The sequence below is a fragment of the Panthera tigris genome, chromosome B3 (genome assembly GCF_018350195.1).
Source record: "Panthera tigris isolate Pti1 chromosome B3, P.tigris_Pti1_mat1.1, whole genome shotgun sequence".
Taxonomy (NCBI): Eukaryota; Metazoa; Chordata; class Mammalia; order Carnivora; family Felidae; genus Panthera; species Panthera tigris.
In genome coordinates, this window is record NC_056665.1 from 29122789 (window position 1) to 29145695 (window position 22907).

A 22907-nucleotide genomic window follows, 5' to 3' on the forward strand; every position below is an offset into this window, starting at 1 on the left:
GGGACAGTCTAAAACTTCTCTAAATTCTGCAAAATTTGAAAAGGTATTCTTGAATCATTTGGAAAAGCTGTGAAAGGTGTTTTCAAACAAGTAAGTCCACTCTAAAATGGCCTGGTGGTTGGAGAGCTGGGCAGGAAACCATACAGGCTCCTCCCAGCCTGTGTCTCTGTAGAGCATCCAGCTGCTCTGCATCATGTAGGGGGTGGGGTGCAGTGGGTGGAGATGAGGTGCCAAGGAAGGCTGGCTGTTGCTGGGGGTTTTGTGCACTTAGGACAAGGCAAAGTGGTTAGTGTCTGCTGCCCAACTGCTTCCTCACCCCCAACCCCACCCAACATCCACATTTTAGCCTCTTTGGGCCTAATGCTGGGAGCAAACATAGAGGCCTGGCCCATGGAAGTCACAGATCAAGGCCAAGCTGGAACAGGCAGATAGAAGGTCAGGGCCCAAGGCTGTATCGCCCATGCTGGGCCCCCTCCTCTCCTAGCCCTGCCTCCCTGCACGGTGAGAGACTCAATGCCAGATAGAAATGAGATACAGGCTCTGGGCTCCTGTTACCCCAGGGGAAGGATCCTGCGTTCAGCCCCCACTGCCAGTGAGGGATTCAGCAAGGCTGGAACAGGAACTCTGGGACATGGAATGCAGTCCCCATCCCAAGGGACAAGATGCTGGAAGCAACCCAAGGCCATCTGAACAAAGGCTGGGGATGGGCTGAGGTCTCTAAGAGGAAAGAGCGCTCAGGGGCATGTCTGCGAGTGGGAGGTCCCTAAAGACTGAGGACTTTCAGGAGAGGCAGCCACAGATAAGGGTGACCTTCTGATGTGGAAACAGACCTCCTGGAGAAACTGGCCAGCACCAGATGCTTTGCCTGTTTCTGGGACATTCAGGAAGGTGGCCCAGGGCACTGAAATCCAATTCCTCTCACAGGTGTTTGACGGGGCTGTGATCATCCTGTCCTTGGCCCCGATGGTGGCGTCCACCGTGGCTAATGGGCCCAGGAGCCCCTGGGACGCCATCAGCCTCATTATCATGCTCCGGATCTGGCGGGTGAAGAGGGTCATTGATGGTGAGTGGTCCAAATGGGTCGGCAGAGCTGGCAGGGTGATAGGTGGCTGCTATAGAACATGGAGCTATCAACTAAGGAGAGAGACCATGTGATATGGGGTGGGAGGGAGGGATGACCCCGCCAGCCTCAGGGATTGGAGGATGGAAACTATTGGCAATGGAGAGACCAAGCCTGTCACTGCTCACTTGATGTCATGTGTTCAGGAACCACACGTACTGGCCAGATGTCACGTGCAAACACTTGAGTGTTCATTACCACATAACTATTTATTGTATGTCTGGATGGCCAGCCCTTCATGTGAGTGCTCACAGCAGGGCCTGCTATTCTGGGAGCAGTGGCTTTGTACATCCTGAGCGTTCCAACACACACCTACCCTGGCTCCCTGCTGCCTGCAGACTCGCCACTGGCTTTGTCCAGGTTACTGGTCAAGGTGTTGCTCCCCGCAGGGTCCATCTCACCTGCGTGTCCAGCAGGGGGGTGCCCCTCCCAAGCCTGTCGAGCTGCAAACAACTAGAGAAGGTTTCTATGGGAGTTCCTGGCTTGGTTTGGGTTTTGGCTGGTGCTTCACCCAGTTTTAGTAGCACATGCTCCCATCTAGGTGTCCATCCCAGTGAGTGTCTGATCCATTCCACTTTATCATTGCCTTTGCTACCATCAGAGGCAAGGCCACCCTTCCTCCTGAGCCACCTCATCTAGAGGGCTATGCCCTGACCCGGGTGGTTCATGTATTTCCAGAAAGTGGTGACAGACCAGAGTGTGACCCCCCAGAGGAGGGATGCTTGGCTGAAGAGGAGACCAGAAGCCTTGTCCCTGAAGTACAGGACAGGGTACCGGGATGGGATGGGTGGTCTGGGGAGGGGGAAGAGGGTGGAACCAACTCTGGGTTCCAGAGGATGGTCCTTGGACCTCTGGGGACATGACAGGGAGGCCCACTCTCCTCAGGCAGACTAGGCACAGAGCCACCCACAGATGGGCTGGTCTGCCTCTAGGAGGTGGGCTTCTGCTGGAGTGCAGGCAGCTTCAGGCCAGGTGGTCACATGGAGGGGCAAGGCGTGAGCAGATGAGGAGTCCTAAGCTTTTAAGTTTTTTTTTAAGTAGCAAACCCCTTTCTTCTGCAAAATCTCATGCAGCTACCCAGTGTGAAAAATGGATTAAAAGTGGGGCTGCTCTGGATGACTCGGAGCAGGGCGCCAGAGCCCACCTCCGTGCCCCCTCTCTTCTCCCTGGGGGCATCTCTGAGGATCTTCTGGCCCTTTGGAACAGTTTTAAATCACTGGGATAGACTGCTAAGACTATAGACTGTATAGTATATAGACTCTAAAGTTATTCCAGCCCTGAATTTTGGTTGCAAATGACAGAAATTGTGGCTGTGAGAGTACCCCGACAACCTTTGTCAGGGACTAGGGAGCCTGAGGCAGAAAGGACAGCCTCATCCTGAGGTCTCATCCCTTGGCAGGGCACCCTTTCCCTGTCCCCACCCCATATCCTATCCAGTTAGCAGTGTGAGGTATGATGTCTTGTCAGGGATCTCTTAATCCAGAATCTTTATCAAACTGAAAGGCCCAAGTGGGAAGGCTTTGAGAGATCATCTAGTCCATTCCTGTCATTTGGTAACTGGGGAAACTGAGACCAAGAGGGAGAATAGTCACACAGCAGAGCAGGCGATGAGCCAGAAGTGGAAAGTAGGATTGTTGGCACCCACCAGTGTTCTTCATACGTTCACTCACCCCCATCTGCTCAGGGCCCTGCTCTTGGCTCCATTTATGAGAACATTCCTTCAGGGAAGGAACAGTGCCTTCTGACTCTTCTCTGCCAGCTGTGGACAGCTGGACACCCTCACACTGATGGATCTTGACAGCCCTTGTGATACTCTTCCCAGCTGTCCCCTCCCCTTTTCCTGATACAAATCAGGCATTGCTGTGCCACTGGGAGCTGCAGGATAGGCATGTGCTGTGTGCATGTGTGGGCATTAATTTGTTTCTCTTGCCCTGGGTGTGAACTGGCTTCAGCAGAGATCTGAGGAGGCAGAAGCCGCTTGGTCCAGCCTCTGGAACCTGGAGATAGGTCTGAAGGACATGTGGGCTGCCCTCAAGTTTAGAAGCAAGCAAGAGTTATGCTTTCTCTTCTCTGCATGATCCCTGCAGCAGCCAGAGAACATCTGGAGGGTGGGACACTGTGGGTGGAAAAGGGACTTGAAGAGTGGAGATGTGGAGATTGTAGAATACAGTGGCAATAGAGGCATGTGACTGGGGTTTCTGTCGAGTCAGGAAGAGCTTGGTTCTGTGAGATATGAGAGTGTGAAGGCCAGAGCACAAGGGTTGGGTCAGGAGTTGACTTCCACAGAGCCCAGAGAACTGCCCAAGGGAGGGGCCTATGGGGCTACCACTGGGACCCTCCAATCCAGAGTCTAGTCTCTCTGCTCTGGGTCTCAGTGTGTGCATCAGTGATTGATATGATTGTCTATGAGTAACAGACCCAGAATAACAGGGACTTAAAACAGAAGCTTATTTCTGTCACATGAGAGTCTGCAGGTAGGAAGTCCGGGGCTGATGTGGCACTCTCTGTAGTCAAGATTCCATGCTCCTCCCATTTTGTTGCTCTGCTGCATATAGTCTACTTTACAAAGTCACCCATGGCCCAAGATGGCTGCTCCGGTGCCAGCTATCACATCCTCATTTCAGCAGCTAGGAAGAAGGAAGAGACAAAGATAAAGAGGCGAAAGGAAAGTTCCAGATGCCTTTTCTTTTTAGACATTGTTATTAAGATATAGGTCACACACCGTAAAACACCCATTTGAAGTGCACAATTCAATGGCTTTTAGTATATTCATAGATTCGTGCAAATATCACCAAAATCTAAGCTTAGAGCATTTTTGCCACTTCAGAAAGAAAGCCCATACCCACTAATAGTCACTCCACATTAGCCTCTCAGCCCTAGGCAGTCACTAATCCACTTCCTGTCTCTATAGATTTGCATCTTCTGAACATTTCATAGAAATGGAACCATATGATATGTGGTCTGCTGTGTCTGACTTCTTTCACCCTGCAAAAACGTCTTCAAGGTTCATCCATGTGTAGCATATGTATCAGAACTTCATTCCTTTTTATTGTTGAATAGTGCTCCTTTGTATGGATGGAGCACGTTTTCTGTATCCATCAACTGATGGGCATTAAGTTTGTTTCCACTTTGGGCTGCTGTGGACATTCATGTACAAGTTTTTGTGTGGACATATGTTTTCATTTCTCCAAGAATTGAATCGCTGGGCCATGTAGTCACTGTGTTTAACCATCTAAGGAACTCCTAAAGAGTTTTTCCAAAGTGGCTGCCCCAATTTACTTTCCCACCAGCAGTGAGTGAGGGTTCCAATATTTCCACTTCCTCATCAATACCAGCTCCTGGAAGCTGCTGCATCACACCTCTTTCATCCCATTGTCCATAATGTGGTCTCATGGCTGCCCATAACTGCCTAGGAGACTAGAAAACATAGTCCTTGCTCTAGGCAGCTGTGCACACAGCCAAAAGTAAGGGTGTTATCACTAGGGAAAAGAAGAAAAACAGATATCTCAGTCACCACTGGTTACGATTCTGGCCCTTTTCTACTGCCTGGATGCTATTGGGTACCTAGACATTCCCCCCAAGCCCTACACCCCTGGCCCCTCTAGGAACTGCTCCTGGACTGAACCTGCTGCTGACTGAATGCTGGGACCGGCCCCTTCCCAGCCTGAGCCCTGCTACTGCCAAGTTCTTCACAGAGCTGTCTCTCTTCCAGCTTATGTCCTGCCTGTGAAGGTGGAGATGGAGATGGTCATCCAGCAATACGAGAAGGCCAAGGTCATCCAAGACGAGCAGCTGGAGAGACTGACGCAGATCTGTCAGGAGCAAGGGGTAACGCCCTACCACTTCCAGTCTGTCCAGGGCTGAGGGCCCTGCTGGTGCCTAAAGCTGCAGGAAGCCAGAGCAGCTGGGCCCCCAAAGACACAAAGGGAGCCTGAGGCCCCGAGAGTGGGAAACAAGTCTCTAAGGTCACTCCTGCTCAGCGCAGCCAGGCCTGGGTGCTTTTGTTTTGGTACCACAGTGACCAGTCAGCTCTCCAACCTGAGCCAGCTGAGTCACCAACTCAGTTCATCAGAGTCTTCTCAGCTCAGTGGTCTCTAGAGCAGGGGACAACTTCTGTCTGTAGAGGTTGCGGGCACCAGTGCGGGCCAGTCACCACTCAGGACCCTCCCCCCCCACCACAGACACCCCAAAGAGTTGTTAGCACTTCTCTGTCTTCTAGGAGCTGCAGGGAAGAGAAAAAGGTGACAGGCCCTGGGAGGCCGTGCTCGGCAGAGCCAGGGGGGCTGGACAGCTGGGCCAGGGAGAGGGCTTGTCTAGCTGGGTCCTGCAACAAGGCTCCAGAGCTCTGTAGAAACACAGCTTCCAGTGAAGCAATGTTCTAGTACCCAGTGCGCAGAGTAGGAATGCCAGAGAGGGGACTAGCTAGCAAGGTGGTGGAAGGTGTGTGAGAGGATGGACTGTCATTCTGGCCTACGCCTTGGCTGCTGGGGAGAGGACACTCCACTGCCCCTTGCCCTGTGAGCCACATAAGCTATGCCCCCGCCCTTAGTGCCCAGGGCCAATCCAGGCATAGAATGCCCCAGCTACTTGCCCCACGTGGGGCTGAGCACTTCTGGCTTGCGGTGTGGTGAGGATGCACACCCCTTGGTTCCCTCCCCCTGCCCCATAGCCGAGCACCCAGGCACTCTCAATGAGGTCTGAGGGCCGCACACAGCTGTCTGTCTTGTCGACCTCATGCCTCATTCATCTCGTACGTGAACACTCTGATGGAGTCAGGTGGAGTCACCTGTCATTCTGACAAGCCCCATGCCATCCTGTCTCTTAGCTTTGGTTGTGCTGTGCCCCTCTCCTGAATCCTTACCCCTTGCAAGCTCTGCCTATTGAACTTGTGCACAGCCTGCAAGTCTTTGCTTTTCCACAAAACATGGCACTCCCCCTTCACCACAGCCACTGCTCCTTTACCCACCAGCCCTTGCTGTTGGCCTCCAGAGAGCACGGGGCACTTGCTGCCATGGGCTGTCGTTATTTGCACCCGGGACTGCTTCTCCCACTGAGTGGACTGCTCCACAAGGGCAGGCCTCGCCTGACTCATGTTTTCCCTCAGCCCAGCGCCCCGCACATTGTGGGTCTCTTGGCCCCTCAACCCCAACCTCTCATAGCTGGAGGAAGAGCTGGGGGGGGTGGGGGGAGTGGGAAATCTGTGGAATGTCACCACAAATGGATCCCTAGAAATGTCCCACAGGAACCGGCACACAGAGTCTTCAAAATCATCTCCTTGGAATGTCTGTCAGGGAACCAAATCTTTTTATCTACTTTGGGAACACAAAATGCTTATGGGTGATGAGGGGACATCAGGGGACATAGCCCTCAGGAGCACATTATCCAAGGGATCCGGGGTGTAGGGCGGTCTATCCAGAGCTGTGGACAGGAAGACCAATATCCTAGCCCCTAAGTAGTTGGACTCAGCTTCATTTTCTCACCCATGCATCTGGTCAGCCAGCACCATCCCAACCTGTGCCGGGCTCTAGGAGCACTGTCGTGGAGAGGATTTGGCCCCTACCCTCATGAGGCTCTGGGTGACTCAAGGAGTGTGGCAGGCCCATAAACAGTGGCAATCTGGTGCATGCATGCTTCAGCAGGGACGTGCCTGGGGGCTCTGCATGCCACGGGGACAGGAGAGTGGTGGGTTTCCAGGGGAGCTGACATCGGGCAGGGTCTCTTGGAGACGGATGTCTGGCAGAGGGGACAGGTGAGGCACTAGAGCAGCTGTTGTACCAGGGGCGCTTAGGGCCATTCAGAGTATGAGCAGCAGGAGAAAGTAGGAGGATCTGGAGGCAGTCTTGGGAAGGGCCTGCCTGGCTGATCAGGGAGCTTGGGCTCCAGCCTATAGGGAAGGGTGAGGCCTGGAGTGTTAGAAGCAGGGGTAGGAGATCTGATCAGTTTGGAGTTTCTGATGGATCTCTCTGGCTGCTGTTGGAGGCAGGATGGGTGAGGGCAGGAATGGAGACAGGATGCCTGGGTAGAGAGGCCTAGGTTTGGGACAGACAGAGGTATAGAGGAAGAGGAGAGAGGACAGATCTGGGTGACATCCAGGACCTGGCTGGAGCTTAGTCAGGCAGCTCTCAGTCTACTGTCTAATCGGAAAATGAACACTCTGCCTCAGTGGCCACATGATAGACGCCCACAGGGTGCCATATCTGCCCTTCATAAATTCACACACAGCCTCCCAGCCCGGCAGAGAACAAGCTGACCCTACAGCAGCCTCACATCAACACCACATGGGCCACGTAGCTGAGAGAAAACCCTAATGGCAACCCCACCCCCAGCGGTTTCCAGCAGGACTCCTGTCCTGAGCCCCCAGAGACCGCGTGTTCCTGCTGTCCTGGTTTAGGTCACCCCCCACATGTGCCCTCCTTCCTAGGGGGCTCGGCCAGAGGGAGACTCCCTTGGATTCTGCACAGGAAAGAGCCAATAAATAAAGACAGATTCCCTCTAGGTAGCGACATCTGGAAAAGAGATGAACAGAAAGAAACAAACCGTTTTAATTTAAAAAACACCTGAAGCCTGTAATCTTAGTTGAGACAGCAGAAAGAGGCAGCTGGACTGGAATCCCAGCGGGCCACAGGGAGGGCGGGAGGGGGCCCGGTGAGAGCAGAGGAACCATGGATGCTGCTCTCCACTCCACAGGCGGGGCCAGTGGACACCTACCTCATTTCCACCTGTGTTTTGGGACTAGGTTTGAGACTTGACTGGGCTACAAATACCCTTAAAAAATGAGGGTGCTCATGGCGTTATCAGGGCAGCCAACCACTCTGAGAGGATAGCGCCTGGAATGGTTAGGAGAGACTTCAGCAACAGACCTGAGTGCAAAGCCAGCTTGGCCACTTCCTGGCCTTGTAGCTTTGGTCACTGGTGGGACCTGTGTGGGCCTTGGTTTTCCTAGTCTGAAAAAGAGCAATAGTAAAACTCCTTGAAGGATGGTTCTGACATTATGTCACCTAAAACCCGGCACATGATGAATGGCAACTAATGCCAGCCCAGCCCCTCCCTGACATACACCCATTTATTTTACAGTTAAGAAAATTGAGGAGTGGTGACTTTCCCAAGAGTTCACAGTTGATTGAGGGCTTTTAGAGCCAGGAATAGACTCAGTTGTCCTAATGGAATACTGTTCTTTCCCAGCCCACCTTGCTTAGAGTCTTTCTACATTATTTTTCTATTCATATGGCTTCTTGGTGCTCAGTTGAAGGCATTGGCCAGATTATGCACCAGGGTATCTTTAAACCACAGCCTGAGCGCAGCTCTCCCACAGGCACAGACCCAGCTCTACTCAGCTGTCTCAACAGCATTTCCTAAGAGTCTCTTCCTGCTGCGCACCTCCCTGCTACCTCCAACCCCACTCCAGGTCATTTCAATCATCTTTGTCAAACACTCCTGTGTTCTGTCTCCCTGCTGGAATTCTCCTAGTTTAATAAAGCAATTTCCAAATCGAATTTGTATGCACTACCTAAAACGTTGAAATTTACCAAACTTCCCATGAAGTGTGTAGAATTTCAGTTTAATGAAACACCAAATTTGCATTCATCCTGCTCTTTCCCCAAGATGAATCTGTGTAAATATTTCTCAAGACTTTACTCATCTTTAGCTCTTTTTAAAATAAACTATTTTTTTAGAACGGTTTTAGATTTATAGGAAAGTCATGAAGATCGTACAGAGTTCCCGTGTATACCCCACACCCAATTTCCCTGAGACCGTCTCACATTAATATCATGCATTTCTTACAATTAATAAATCAATATTGGTATGTTATTATTAGAGTCCATTCGTTGTTCCAGTTTCCTTAGTTTTTATCTAACATCTTTTATCTGTTCCAGGATCCCATTCAGGACACCACATTACATTTGGTCATCATGTCTCTTTAGTCTCCTCTTGGCTATAAAAGTTCCTCAGACTTGCCTTGTTTTTAATGATATTGACCATTTGGAGTACTGGTCAGGTATTTTGTAGGATGCTCCTCAGTTGGGATTTGTCTGATGTTTTCCTCATGACTAGATTGGAGTTATGGGTTTGGGGAGGAAGACCACAGAGGTAAAGTGCTGTAGAGACTCTTGGGTGACACAGTGTGCAGGTTTCTTACATGAATATCTTGTACATTTTATCTTCTGTGCCATGTGGCAGCTCATTTCTTACCACAGGCCACACCCCAGGTGCCCCAGAACCACTTTATGTTATAAATGAAAGCATCCTTAGAGGGCATCTGGCAGAATCCTAGATTTGGCGGATGGGGGAATCTGAGGCACAGAGAGGGGGAGAGGTGTGCCCAACTTCACACAGCAGTTAGAAGATTAGGATGGAAACAGAACTCTTGTGGCTCATTGCCCTGCTTCCCGTATTTCCATCATCTCTTCTGACTGATGGGCTCAGCTCACCCTGAACAGATTCCTTCTGGAAATCTGGGGCCAGCGGGGAAGGAGGATACTCTGTTGGTCAGTCTTCCCCTGCCTAAGCTCTGGCAGGCCTTCTGCATCCTGCTTCCAGGTTGCTCACTTCTGTGACAGAAGCAGATAGCCTCAGACCCCCAAATTCAACAGTCCTTCTGCTGATGAAAGTTCCTTCTCATTCACTTGTGTTTTACTCTCTGTCTGAGACTCCTGGCCAGGATGTCCTTAGGGGTTAATTTTGCTGATACATAGATGGATTCCAGAGGTGGGATGCTAGTTACTATCCTTTGGAGAGATAGCATGAGCTTTTGTCCCTGTGTTCTGACTGCTTCAGAGATTAAAGCTGTTTTAGATACAGCGGTTAAATCACTGTATATTCTTCCAACTCGTCTTAAGAAACCACTTCTGAAGCTTTATGTACAGCTGTGCGCAGGATCTTGCTCTAATTCTGAAACCTGTTCTGAAGTCCCCATTGTACTTGCTCTTTGCCCTGTAAGCTTTGCCTTTGGCCCAGTGTTAATAGGATCCAACCTGGCTCACAGTCAAAATTTATTTCTTTTCTCCAGGGTCCTTTGGGAAGGACAGAAGGAAGTTCTCTAAGTTGAGTACCATTCACCCTGAGACCATTAGCAAAAACCCAGGTATCTAGGGCGACTCGAGGCCTAGCCTGCAAGGAGGCCAGTGGAGCTCAGTGAACCTCTTAGGACAGTCTTGGGCCCTGGGCAAGCTTCAGTCCCTGAAAGAGGAGTCCTGTGTGGGGGCAGCCTGGAGGGTGGAGGGAGCCCTCTTAGACAAGGAGCCAGCAAGCAAGATTCCAACCTCCACTCCACCAATGACTAGCTTCCCCCTTAATCCCTGGGCCTCGATTTCCTTGTTGGAAAAACGGAGGAAACAAGGTTTATGCCACCAGGATGCTATAAGGATCAGACTAAGTCAAGTAACATATATAAAGTCCAGCCTACCAGAGTCTTTCTGGGAATGTAAAAAAAAGGGGAGAGAGAGAAAATAAATATACTAAATCATTTGTATAATGGTGGCCACTTACAAATGTGCTTCCATGTATTTAAAAAAATTCTTTTAAGTTTCTTTATTTATTTGGGAGGGAGAGGGCACCTGGGAGGGGGAGAGAGAGACAAAGAGAATCCCAAGCAGGCTCATACAAACTGCTGAGCTGAAACCAAGGGTTAGACGCTTAACCGACTGAGCCACCCAGGCGCTCCAGTGTATTTTAACTCCCTTTGGCTTTGTGGTTAGAGTGGGTAGGCTAGGTATTATTAACCCCTTTATAGATGGGAAGACAATGTCTGAGAGAGGCCGTTGCTTGCCCAGGCCACACAGTTCGTGGTAGAGGGCCAGGGATGGAACGCAGCGTCAGGGTCTGCTTGCCTACACCAGGCCTGGGGTGTCTGTACAAGTCACTGTCAGGCAGAGTAACACAAGCTGCTACATCAAACAAATACGAAATGTCAGTGACCTACCACAAGAAGAGTTTGTCTGTCACATCACAAGCCCAGTGCAGGTTGCAGTGGACAGGGGGTGGTGGGCCACTGTTTGACACAGTCAGTCTGGCCTCCAGGCTCCTCCCATTTTGTAGTTCCTTCTAAGTCCTTGCAGTTTTCTTCCTTCAGCAGGGGAGAAGTAGAGAAGGGGAGAGTAGAGAACTGTGTACAGGTTTTTATTAGCCAGGCTTCTGCCCCCATTTCGTAGATGGGACTCAGTTTCACAGTCACACTTAAGGCACCAGATGCAGACTAAAGTGGTCTATGTGCCCAGCAAGAAAACAGTCACTTGCACGGGGACTAATCCATAAAATGAGGCCCGTGGGCTCACGACGTTCTTTACCCCTTTCCCCCATCCCGTGGGCACAATCACATCTATTAATCCTCTCTGGATGATGCAAGTCACCTTGACCTTTTTCTGTAAGAAACAGAATAATAATCTTGACCCCACGCAATAGGCATTTCTGGTGGAAGTAGGCGGTGGGGGGAAGGGCCGTGTCCTGCTCCTCCCTCTCCATCTGCTCCATTTTCAGGTGCAGGGATCGTGCAGGGGTCGTAACCCACTTGTTAGGTGGTGGGAGGTGATCTGCGGACCTTGCTTGGGACCCAGGATCCCCGGTGCTCAGCACCTCTGAGAGAACGCCAACGGCTGCACAGATTCTCACCTTTGAGGCTGGGCCGCCAACTCAGAGAAGGGCTTCCATGGCCATCAGCAGATTGGAAAGAGCAGAAAAGGGTCCTATCCTGGTTCTAGGGGTGGTGCTTGATCTGACTCATTCCAGAGAGCCCCCCACTTCCCCACTTTTCCCGCAGAGGCCACAAGTCCCCAGCTCAGCACAATCGCCTTTGTTACCTGGATTATTCAAGATCTCCACTGTCGGAAGGGAAGTGTGTGTGTGTGTGTGTGTGTGTGTGTGTGTGTGTGTATGTGTGTGTTTAAGCATGGGAAGTGATTTGTAAAACAGCCGATAGCTTTAATGACAAGCCTATTTAGCTGATAAAATTAGCCATCAGAGGAATAACTTATGTTATCCTTTTGCCATAATTTAAATTTATGGCCAACTACTAGTCATCTTCACAATGGATGGAAAGGGGCCAAGGTCGAATTCAGCTTCCCCCTGCTCCTAAATCATTAGTTTGCAACTGTCTCCTGATTTTTATTGTTACCAACAATGGCGAAACTAATGGAAATAAACATTGGATGCCATCCCAATAGCAGATAGGTTTGAAGGCAGGGCAGTCTGTGCAGACAGCACTAATAGGATGGAAGAAAATTATTGCTCTTGCATTAGATAGCATCGAGCTTCTGGCCAGAGTGTGCATTGATCAGGCCAAGGCCGTGTCAAGTGTACTCCACAAACCAGACCATTATAGGCAGAGATGTACTGGGTGTGCCAGCTCTGCCGCCCCAGGGGTCTGGCCCCACCTGGGCATGCATTAAAAGCCCAGCCCCAATGGAAGAGGCCTTGACTCACTCTGTAATGCATGCTGAGGGCTTCCCTGTGGATGCTGGCTGATCTGGTCAGGTTATCTGATAGAAATACTTAGCTAATGATATGCATTAAGAAGGGCTGTGACTGCACTTTCATTCTCCCTGAGTCTCAGGATGGTCTTTTTTTCCCCCAGGCCAGTTTGCCAATGGAAAATTTGCTTCATTTTGTCATCAGAGCCACCATGTGCCTTTGCCCCTCGAGGCCCAAGGCCCAGGCCCACATGAGCCCTGGAGAGCTTGGATGTTTCTTCTTAACTGGTTTCAACAGTTTGACCACAGAGTGTCTAGGTGTGCATCTTTTGTATTTATCCTGCTTCAGATTCTCTGAGTTTCTTGAATTTGTGGATTTTTTTTTATTATATTGGGAAAGTTCTTGACCATGATTTCTTTACTGATTGTTTTTGCTTTATCCTTTCCTTCTCCTTTTGAAATTCTGCTTGCCTATGTTAGGCCCTTTGAGCATGTCTCACATCTCTCTTAGACCTATTTTGATCACTCATTCTCCCTACCCACCCCCCCCCCGCCTCCTTTTTTTTGGCCATATGTTGCAATATTTTCCTGTAGACCTGCCCTCAAGTCCAACAATCTTATCTTCTACAATGTCTGGTCTGCTGTTAAGCCCATCCAATGGAATTCTCAATTTCAGATATTGCATGTTGAACTTCTAGAAGTTCCATTTGATTCCTCTTACAAGTTCTGTTTCTCCACTGAAATGCTACATCCATTCTGTTCATCTTTCCTCCTAATTCAATATAATCATCACACTTATTTTGAAGTCCTTATCTGCTAACTCAAATATTAGATAAGCCAGCCTTTATGAAAATTCTAAGCAGCCTCTTGACTGTTTTATGTCTTGATAATTGAACATTGGGTGTGTGTGTGTGTGTGTGTGTGTGTGTGTGTTTGCTTATTTGCATGAATAGTAACTCTTTTTGTGTACTACACACTGTTAATAATGTGTTTTAGAGATTCTGGATTATGTTATCTTTCTGTAAAGAGTCGGCCCTCCGGGAATGGGGCATTTCATCAGGGAACAGGGGATGGCCCTCAAGACAGCACCAGGAGCCACCTGTCACTTGTACTTTATTCCCTCCCAGCTAGGCTCCCAGAGCCAGCACAGAGCTTGTCATAGACTCAGAGTTCAGCTAGTCCATTTGCCTTATTGAACACACAGTAAAACCAAGGTCCAAAGAGGAACAGAGACTCACCCAAAGTCAGAGTGAGGGAGGGGTGAAGGGCTGAGAATTCTGGTGCCTGCCTCCAGCCCTTGCTTTTTCCCCACTTGGAGCCTCCTGCTTTTTCCTGGCCCCTATAGCCACCAACCCCTCTGTATTCTGCTTGAGCCTAGTCTCTTCCATCTTGTCTCTAAGGCTTCGAGTTCCTTGACACAAAGTCTGTGAAGCTAGAAGCCAGAGGCCTGGATTCTGGGCCTAGCTTTGTTTCTGATGCACCCTGTTGACCTAGCTTTTCCCCTGCCCTGTCTCCCAGCACAGAGGCTTCTTCCAACCCTGGAGCCCCAGTTCACCCACTGACTAATGAGGTCCTGATATCCTAGGACCCCTGACAGCCCTTCAGTCAGCTGGGGAAGTACATGTGGCCATGTTCAGTAGAGGAGAAGCAGAAGCCAGGCTCTGAGTGTCCCTGCTGCAATACCCTGACAGCCCCTTAGAGCTGAGCTGAATTGAGCTGAGCTGAGAGCCATTTAGCTATATGCACTTCCTCTGTAGGAAGTCAGTCATTCCTCCTCAGGGCACATACCCTCTGAAGCTTGTAAAAATATGTCCCTCTCCTTCACCCTCATTCCAATCCATGCCCATCCTGACACTTCTACCTCCTACTAGTCGCCTTAACCTCCTGTCTCCACTGTCTCCAACCTAGTCCAAATTCTGGTTATTTGGCCTAGGTTGCAGAAATAGCATCCCAGCTGGTATTCCCAGGTCCACCCTGGCCCATCTCTGTCCAATCCTTCGCCATGCTGTCAGCACAGTCCTTCCAAAGTGCTCACCTGAGTCACCACAACACCTCCTCCCTCACCTGTCCTTCCGTTCAAAAGATTTCAGTGATTTCCTGTCACTCTTTAAAGGCCGACATCCTAGAAACATCTTGCTGTGGCTAAAGGGCTCTGCCTGGTGTGGCTTCTGTTGATCTCCCCAGGCTCTCTTACCTACCAGGCCTCTGTCTTTTGGACACATCGTGCCTCCCCTGCCACAAGTGCTACCCGGTGTCACCCCTTGAGACTGTCCTGGGAGATTTACTCCCCACAGTGCAGCAGACACGGTCCCCCTCACATGGGGCCACTGAGGACTCACTTCCAAGCTGAGAGACACATTTTCATTCTAAAACACGTAACAGAATTTTAACATAGCCCTCACCATGCTTTATCTGAATGAGTAAATGAATGAATGAATGAATGAATGAATGAATGAATGTCTAGGAGAACTCCCATATACTTGGGGTTCATATCTGTAGCCTAAAACTTGTTTTAATGTATGTGCCTATGTCTGCACATGTGGGCTTGGGGCTGGGCAAGCCCTGGCCTCTGGCTGTCTGGCCTGAATTCCAGTGGGACACTCATGGGCAGCTCTATATCAATTACAAGTTATCAATAATGCATCTGCTCAGAGTGGCCTAGAAGGCCATTAGCTGGGCCTACTGGCCCTGACGAGCAGCCTTGGAGAAAGTGGTCTACATATGCCCATGGGAAGTTCAGATCAGCCTGGGAAGGAGGGGCTTCCAGCCCCAGCAGAACTCAGGAAGGTTGCCTCATGGGCCCCTTGTGACCTCTGAGACCTTGATGCCAGAGAGGTAGCTTGAACTCTCTCCCCCTGCACAGAAGACCACCGTATAATAAGCCAGGGTTGCTTTCTTACCATCTACAACCAATGGCCCCATGTAAGTACTGAGTTGTTGAGGTCCAGAGTCTGAGCCTAGACTGAAAGCAGAGATAGGGCACAGTGTGTGAGCAGGTACAGGGTTCAGTGTGTAACCATGGTTGGGGCTCACGGTCAGAGCTTAGTGTGTGAGCAGGATCAGGGCTCAGACTATCTCAGCTTTGGGCTAAGATTGGAGCTTGGTCTGAAACCACAGAATTGAGCAGAGCTGATTAGTTTCATTCATTCATTAATTCAACAATAATTATTGAGTGCCTTCTCTACACCAGGCAACAAAACAGTCAAGACCCCTGCTCTTACATAGATTATATTTTATTAGGGGGGCGAAGGTGGCAGTGCTGTGCTAGAGCCCTTATCCCTGAGAACCACTTGTGTACATGTCTTCCCAATTCTCCATGACATTGTGTTGGTAGTTTGAAATTGGCTATGGTGGAGTATTTACACCACAGAGATTGGCATAAACTACCCATCAGGACTTTTTTCTTTCTTTCTTTCTTTCTTTTTCTTTTAACCATCATACCATCACTGAAGTGAGAGGGGAAAACCAAAAGATAGTTCTTAAAGAAAATGATGGAGTGACTACACATATTTGTATCATCTCCTTTCCCAAACTCCACTAAAATCACTATTTAAAAAACCATAAACACTTAAGAATTAAGAAAGTGTCTCTTTAAGTCCTGTCCATAAGGACAAAGAATATAGAGACTTAAGTGGATTTGAGAAAAATAGTGGATGAGAAAGGGGTAACCGATCTAGCAGAATGGAGAATTTATAATTCAAGTGCCTGCAGAGGATAATGAGGGAAATGGGCTAATTCTGCCCTCAGAACCCTTGAGAGTTTGGGAAGAAAGGAGTGATTGGGAAGCTGACCAAAGGGAGAGGGGTTGGCTAAAAGCCTGTACACACAATATTTGAGCCCCTTAGGCCCCATCCCAATCCTGAACAGCCAGGAGACCACACACCCTCATCCTACAAGAATCATAGAGGTTTTTCCTCTGGAGAAACTGAACCAGAGGGCTCTGCAGGTGGTCCCTGGGTTAGGCAAGGGTCAGAGAAGGGGTACAGGGCTGAAAACGAGGATTAAGTGATAATCCTTCTGTATAATGATGGGACCCTCTGCCCCATTCCCTTGCCCTGCTCCCAGCACAGAGGCTGCCAGAGGCTGATGAGCTCTCTGAAAAACTGAGTGGTCCCAGAGACAAAACCTGTGGACACTGACATTGGGAGGTTGTCCCAACGTCAGTCTCCTATTTGACCACCCTAATGTTAACGAATGCTCTAATTGTGCATTTCATTTACACCAAAAGAAAAATAATAAAATATTAAAATAGATTATAAAATATCAGAAGGTGATAAGTCCAATGCAGAGAATTCAAACAGGCTGGCATGACAAAGTGCCTGGGTGGCTGCCTCAGGTGGGGGGGGTTGGGTCTGAGCAGAGGAGCTGACTATGTGATCTGTGAGCAAACAGCACAGCTGGGGAAGTGGCCTTCAGATCAACACATGCTTGGTGTGTTTAAGGAACTACAAGAAGCCCTGCATCACAGGGAGAGGTAAAGAGAGAAAGGATGAGGCGAAGTAGGCCAGAGAGACAGGGCCAGATCATGCACCTGCTTTGTAAGCCAAGGGTAAGGAGTTGAGTTTCCTCCCAGTTGAGATTTGTAGACAAGATGGTGATATGATGTGATCTAGGTTTGGGAGAATCTCTCTGACTTCTTCTGGAGAATAGATGGCAAAAGGCTGTAGAAGTTGCAGTTGCCCCGGTGAGGGCTGGCAGTGAAGGTGGTGGGGGGTGGGGCAGGCAGGCTTGGCGTAGCACTTGGAGGTGGAGCTGGACTTGGGGACAGATTGCATGGTGGGGGAGGGAAGGCAAGGAAACAAAGGAGGTGATTCATTTTTGGCTCCAGCTAAGATGAGATGAAACCACCTGAGGAGTGATTTTCAGATGCAGTGAAGAGTCCTATTCTGACCAAGTTGAGTTGGTGATTCCTGTGACCCAGTTCCATGTTGTTGTCAGGTAGGAGTTGGAGGTGTGAGGCTAACATTACAGGGAGGGGTCAGAGCAGGACACCGAGCATCATGGGCAAGTAGGTAATCTTCTAGGTAGGGAGACCAGGCACTGGGCTTCCCTGGGACTGCCCTCCTCCACCACCACTTGTTTCAGGCTTTGAGTTTGTCTGGAGGTTGTGCAGAAGTGATGCAATGTGTTCTTGGGACACTAGGTGGCAGTGAAGGCTCTCCTTGTAGCTGAGCCCACAGCCAGGCCCTTCAACGACAGACGTCAACTTTGTCTTTGCACAGATGGCCCAGAAAGGCCCAAGGATGAACAGCCATTTCAGCCACAAACCCAAGAAGCATCTGGGTTTGTTGGCTTTTCCCAACAACAACAAAAAATAATTAACCAAAATCAAAATATGTGCAGCTTTTTTCAAAGCCCTTATTTAAGTACCCAAGTCCTCAGAGAGATCTAGGGTGTGAGAACCCCTGTTATACAGATAAGGGAACCCAGCCACATGGTCAGGAAGCTACAGAGCCTGGACTAGGGCCCAACCCTTTCTGAACACCTCCTAGAAGAGGCAAGTGGGTGTTGCTGGAAGACAAATGGACGGTCGACAGCCCAGCAAGCAGGTGATGATCCCTGACATCAGGATGGGCTCCCACGGCTGGTTAGGCTGGCCCTGGATGTTCCCAGGTATCCTGTGTTACATTCATCATCAGTGTAAGACACCTGAATTAAGGCACACCTGGATCGCACATTTAGGCAAGTAACTAGATCAAGATTCAAACCCGTGTTTTTCGCCTCTCCTTCAGTGCTCTTCCCACAGACCACAGGTGTGTTTCCCCTAATGGCCATCTTGTCTTCACAATGGGGCCAGACTACACAGTATCCCAGAGATGACACACAGGAACGCACTTTATTACTTGGATAAGACTCCATAAACGTCAAAGGCTCTAGCGACTGGTGTCGTTGGAGATTTGTAAGGAAGGCCCCACCCACCCCTCAGGACTCTCAGCGCCAGGCTCCTGGCTCCCGCCCCAGGAGCAAAGCGCCCCTGGCCCCGCCCTCCCGCGCGCAGCCCACCGCCCACAGCCCCTCTCCTCTTGCAGTTTGAGATCCGGCAGCTGCGGGCGCACCTGGCTCAGCAGGACCTGGACCTGGCTGCCGAGCGCGAGGCGGCGCTGCAGGCCCCTCACGTGCTCAGCCAGCCGCGCAGCCGCTACAAGGTGGTGGAGGCCGGCACGTGGGCGGAGGAGACGGCCGCCGAGAGCGTCGTGGAGGAGCTGCAGCCCTCGCAAGGTGAGCCCGCCGGCGGCCCGCCCCCACCCAGGCCTCTGCGCCCAGAATCCTGAGGGCGGGCGAGCCTCCTTGCGGGACTGGTGGGAGGAGGGGCTCACCTCAGGAGGGGGTGCCCCCGGGACGACCTTTCCTAGCCCTGGAGCAAGCGTTTAGTCAGGCTGCCTTGCCCCAACCACGAAGTCATCTCAGTGACTTGCACCCATTCTATGCCTGTGGGCCGCTGGCGTGCTTTGCATGCATTATTATCTCGCCATCCCTCACTGCATTAGAAGTATGACTTACCTATTTTACGGATGAAATAAAAGTTGTACAAAGGCGCATCACTAATAAATGGCGGAGCTAGGCTTCAAACCAGAGACTTGAGACTTTCCTTCTGGATTACCCCGCCCGCAGGGGCCAGATAGTCAGTCCATCCTTAGGGCCAGTACAGCCCAGAACCTAAATCTTGGAGGTGGTAACAAACTGGTGGGCAGGAGAGATTAGTGGAGAATGGGGCATGAGTACTGTATAGATGGCCAGCTGTGTTATCTTGAACAGGGAACTTCCTCCTTCTGAGCCTTGGTTGTGCTAGCTGGCAAATGGGAATGGTGCTGAGCTTTCCTCACAGTGTTGTTGTGAGGCTCAGGGAAGTGGGTGCAAGTGGCCTCCAGAGCTGCAGAACAGTCCTGCAAATGTCAGATGGTATTGCCTGGTGACACAGCCCTGTCAAGTTTGGACCTTCGCAGGATTTGGGGAGGCTGTGTTCAAATGGACTCAAGTCAGGGATCTACCTCAGCTCAGGGAGCTGGGGAGCCAGGGGGTAGGGGGATGAGCACCCACGTTAGGGCCCCAAGGGGATCCTAGGAGCTCTCAACACAGACTTCCCTCCCCAGGCACCTTTTGTGTTCCTGTCTGAGTCCTCCCTGCCCTAACTTGTACCTGAAAATGTTATCACTAAAGTGATGGGTAAGGGGTTACGTCACTTTATCAAAAAATTCTTTTAAATATTGACCTCCCCTAATAATTCAGGATACATTTTCAAGTTTACATTTTTTACCTGAAGGTAAGGGAATTAAAAGTTCATCAAATCGCCCCTTCCCCGGAGGGAGGTTTTTACAGTGTGATCTCATTTCATCCTCACGTCACCTTTCTCTCATATGGAGGAGAAAACTCAGACCCAGAGAAGTTGAAAGAATTTCAGGGTAGAGACGCCTATGTGGCTCAGTCGGTTAAGTGTCTGACTCTTGATTTTGGCTCAGGTCATGATCTCAGGGTTCATGAGATCGAGCCCTGAATTGGGCTTCATGCTACCAGTGCAGAGCCTGCTTGGGATTCTCTCTCTCTCGCTCTCGCTCTCGCTCTCTCTCTCTCTCTGCCCCTCCCCTGCTGTGTCTCTCTCAAAATAAACAAACAAACATTAAAAAAAAAAAAAAAGAATTTCACAGAATTATACACTGGAAATGATGGTGCTGAGCTTAGAACCCAGGCTGTGGGGCCCTAAACCCCAGCTTGACCTCGGGCCCACTTCACCTTGGCTTGCCATGTTCCCCTTGCCAGGACAGCCCAGCAGAGCTGTGTGGGTTGGGAGGCAGGAGGCCAGAGCCTTGGGCTCCACTACTCCCCAGCTCTGTGACTTGAGGCTTCAGTGTTCCCTTCTATAAAGTGCCTCACAGCTCCAGCTCTGCCTGCCTCACAGGCAGCATGAGGAGCTGATGGATGTGAGAAAGCTCTGGAGGCTGTAAGTCACTGTGGACAGGTTTTGTGGAGTGGGGTGATTGCTGTTATGATCTTTTAGAGAGAACTTCGGATCTTAGAACTGTAGAAGTTGGGGGCTGGGAGGGACTTCTCTGAGGGAGGGACTCCCTCAGAGTCCTGTGGACTTCAGCTGATGTGTTCATCCCATCTAAAACTCTTGCCAAGAGGCTCCCTGGCCTCAGCTTACCTTCTTTAACAACAGGTGCTCCTGAACTCCCAGGGAAGCCCACACCAACCCAACTTTCAATGGCTCTGTTTATTAGAAAAGAATTCTTTGTTCTGGGCTGAGGTCTGCCCCCCAGCACCTGTCTTTCCTACTTGGCTGCAGCTGTTCTGCATTGGTTGCAGTGGATGCCCTCCCGGCTGAGGCACCTTTCATTTTATTTTTTTATTGAAGTCTGTTTGACATACAGTGTTATACTGAGGTGTCATTTCAAAGACTGGCCTTTGAGTGTTTTCTCCTGCGGGGACTGTCACTGCATTCCCACAGCCAACCCTCAGGAGAGAAGCTCTCCATGTTCTTGCTGTATCATCTCTCCTTGAACATTCCAGTGTTTTGGTTCCTCTTAGAGTGACATCTAGAACAGAACACAGTTCTTGGGGAGCTGCAAGACCAGGGTGGAGTGCTAAGGGGCCACCCCTGCTTTTTTGTTCTGAACCGAGAACCCTTAGATGTGGCTGCCTGGCCTGAGCTCACAGCTGACCCGACCCCCTGCCCCGTGTTCCCTGGGAGGCCCCCCCCATCCCCGTTCCCTGCTCCCATTCCACTGTGCAGCACTTTACATCCATCTGTGTTGGGCTGTAGCTTCTTTGATTCCTGACTTAACACGTTGGCTGATGGCTGCTTGGGCTGCAGTAATGGTGATGAAGCACGGCAAACTGCTTACCTGTCAGTTTACTGTCTCACGGCTCTCGAGGCTGACGTCTGAGATCAAGGTCTTGGCAGGTTGGTTCCTCCCGAGGGCTGTGAGGGTCTGTCCCCTAGCTTCTGGTGGTTTGCTCATAATGCTTGGTGTTCCTTGGCTTCCTCTTCACCTGGCATTCTCCCTGTGTGTGTGTCTGTGTTCACATTTCCTTTTTTATAAGGACCCAAGTCATACTGGGTTGGGGACCCACCCTACTCCAGTATGACATCACCTTAATTAGTGACTTCTGCTTCAGCCTCATTTCCAAATGAGACCCCATTCTGAGGTACTGGGGGTTAGGGCAACATATGAATTTGGGGGAGACACAACGATTCACCCTCTAACAGGTGGCATACAGACCTTTAATGATCTCGCTTGCCCAGCCTCAACTCCTCCCACTGTCTTCACCTTCACTGTGGGCAAGGGAAACATCTTTTAGCTCTGTGTTCTATGCAGCGGTAGGTCTTGGAACTTTTCCACATGCTGATCACTGGCGGGCCAGGCCTGCCTGCCAAACTTCTCTTCCTCCTTAGAACCCATCTCCAGGTGAGCTCCCAGCCACCACTCTCTCCCCTCTAGACTTCCATGAACTCCCATGAGACCCAATCAACTGTGCCGTGTTGCTGTGACCATTTATATGTGTGTTCCCCCCAAGACTTGTTTATCTCCAGAGCCCACCCAGGCCTGGCCCTCAGCAGGCTCCCTGTAGTGCTTGTTGTGTGAAATGTAATGTGCAAGTCTGTAACTGATCAAAGAACAAAAGGCGGCTTGTGGATGTCACTTGTGCTAATGTGGGTCCTTGCAGTGCTCTGGGCTCAGGGACTATCTGGCAGCAGTGCACTCCAGAAACCCCTCTTGACTTTCGGCTCCCTAGGCTGGTGTTTGTGGAATCCAGAATAAAAGAATATAAGAATATTCTTTTTGCAAGTTCTTCTAGAAGTCAGCAGCTTTTGCCTGCTTGTCTTGCTTCCCAAGGACAGGAGCTTCACAGTCTCCAGCTCATCCCAGGGTCTTCCTCATTGATAAAGCAGAATGAGTCAGAGGAGCAGCTGCTGGGCAGCCAGCCTCCTTGCTCTGCCCACAGTGGTGCTCACAGCCCATCTCGAGGCTGCAGCTCACCTGGGGCTTAGGCCTGCCTGGTTCTGTTGTCTCTTCACTATAAACATCTGAGCTCAGGTGAGCGCCTCCAAACAGCCACACATTCTATAGCACCTCTCTATCATCAGGATCCTTGGCTCTCGCGATAACAGCATGGCCATTATTGTCCCTGAGCCAGTGACCTCCAGACCCTCAACACCTGATGCCACATTTGGGCCCACAGGGAGTCAAGATCTGGGTTTGGAGAGTCTACAAACAAACCAAGCCTTTGAAATAATCCTACACATTCTAGGAGTCCTTGCCTCTCCATCCTGCTCCCTCTCTCTGCTGTCCCCATAATGAACAACTTCCAGGAGGGATGGAGGTGGCAGAATAAGAAGGGAGAAAGCTGGGTCACACTCGAAGCCCACTCAGGGTAAATTTGATCAG

At 50.4% G+C, this 22907-nt stretch overlaps 1 protein-coding gene across 2 annotated transcripts in view; it reads left to right on the forward strand.

Annotated features, from left to right (window-relative positions):
- The window catches only part of TMEM266 (transmembrane protein 266), a 124827-nt gene that overhangs the window by 90129 nt on the left and 11791 nt on the right, over positions 1-22907 (forward strand). For both annotated transcript variants that reach the window (XM_042988317.1, XM_042988316.1), the window contains exons 7-9: positions 925-1063; positions 4833-4948; positions 18552-18741. In XM_042988317.1, the coding sequence (XP_042844251.1) occupies positions 925-1063; positions 4833-4948; positions 18552-18741 (445 nt within the window). The remainder of the gene's footprint in view (positions 1-924; positions 1064-4832; positions 4949-18551; positions 18742-22907) is intronic.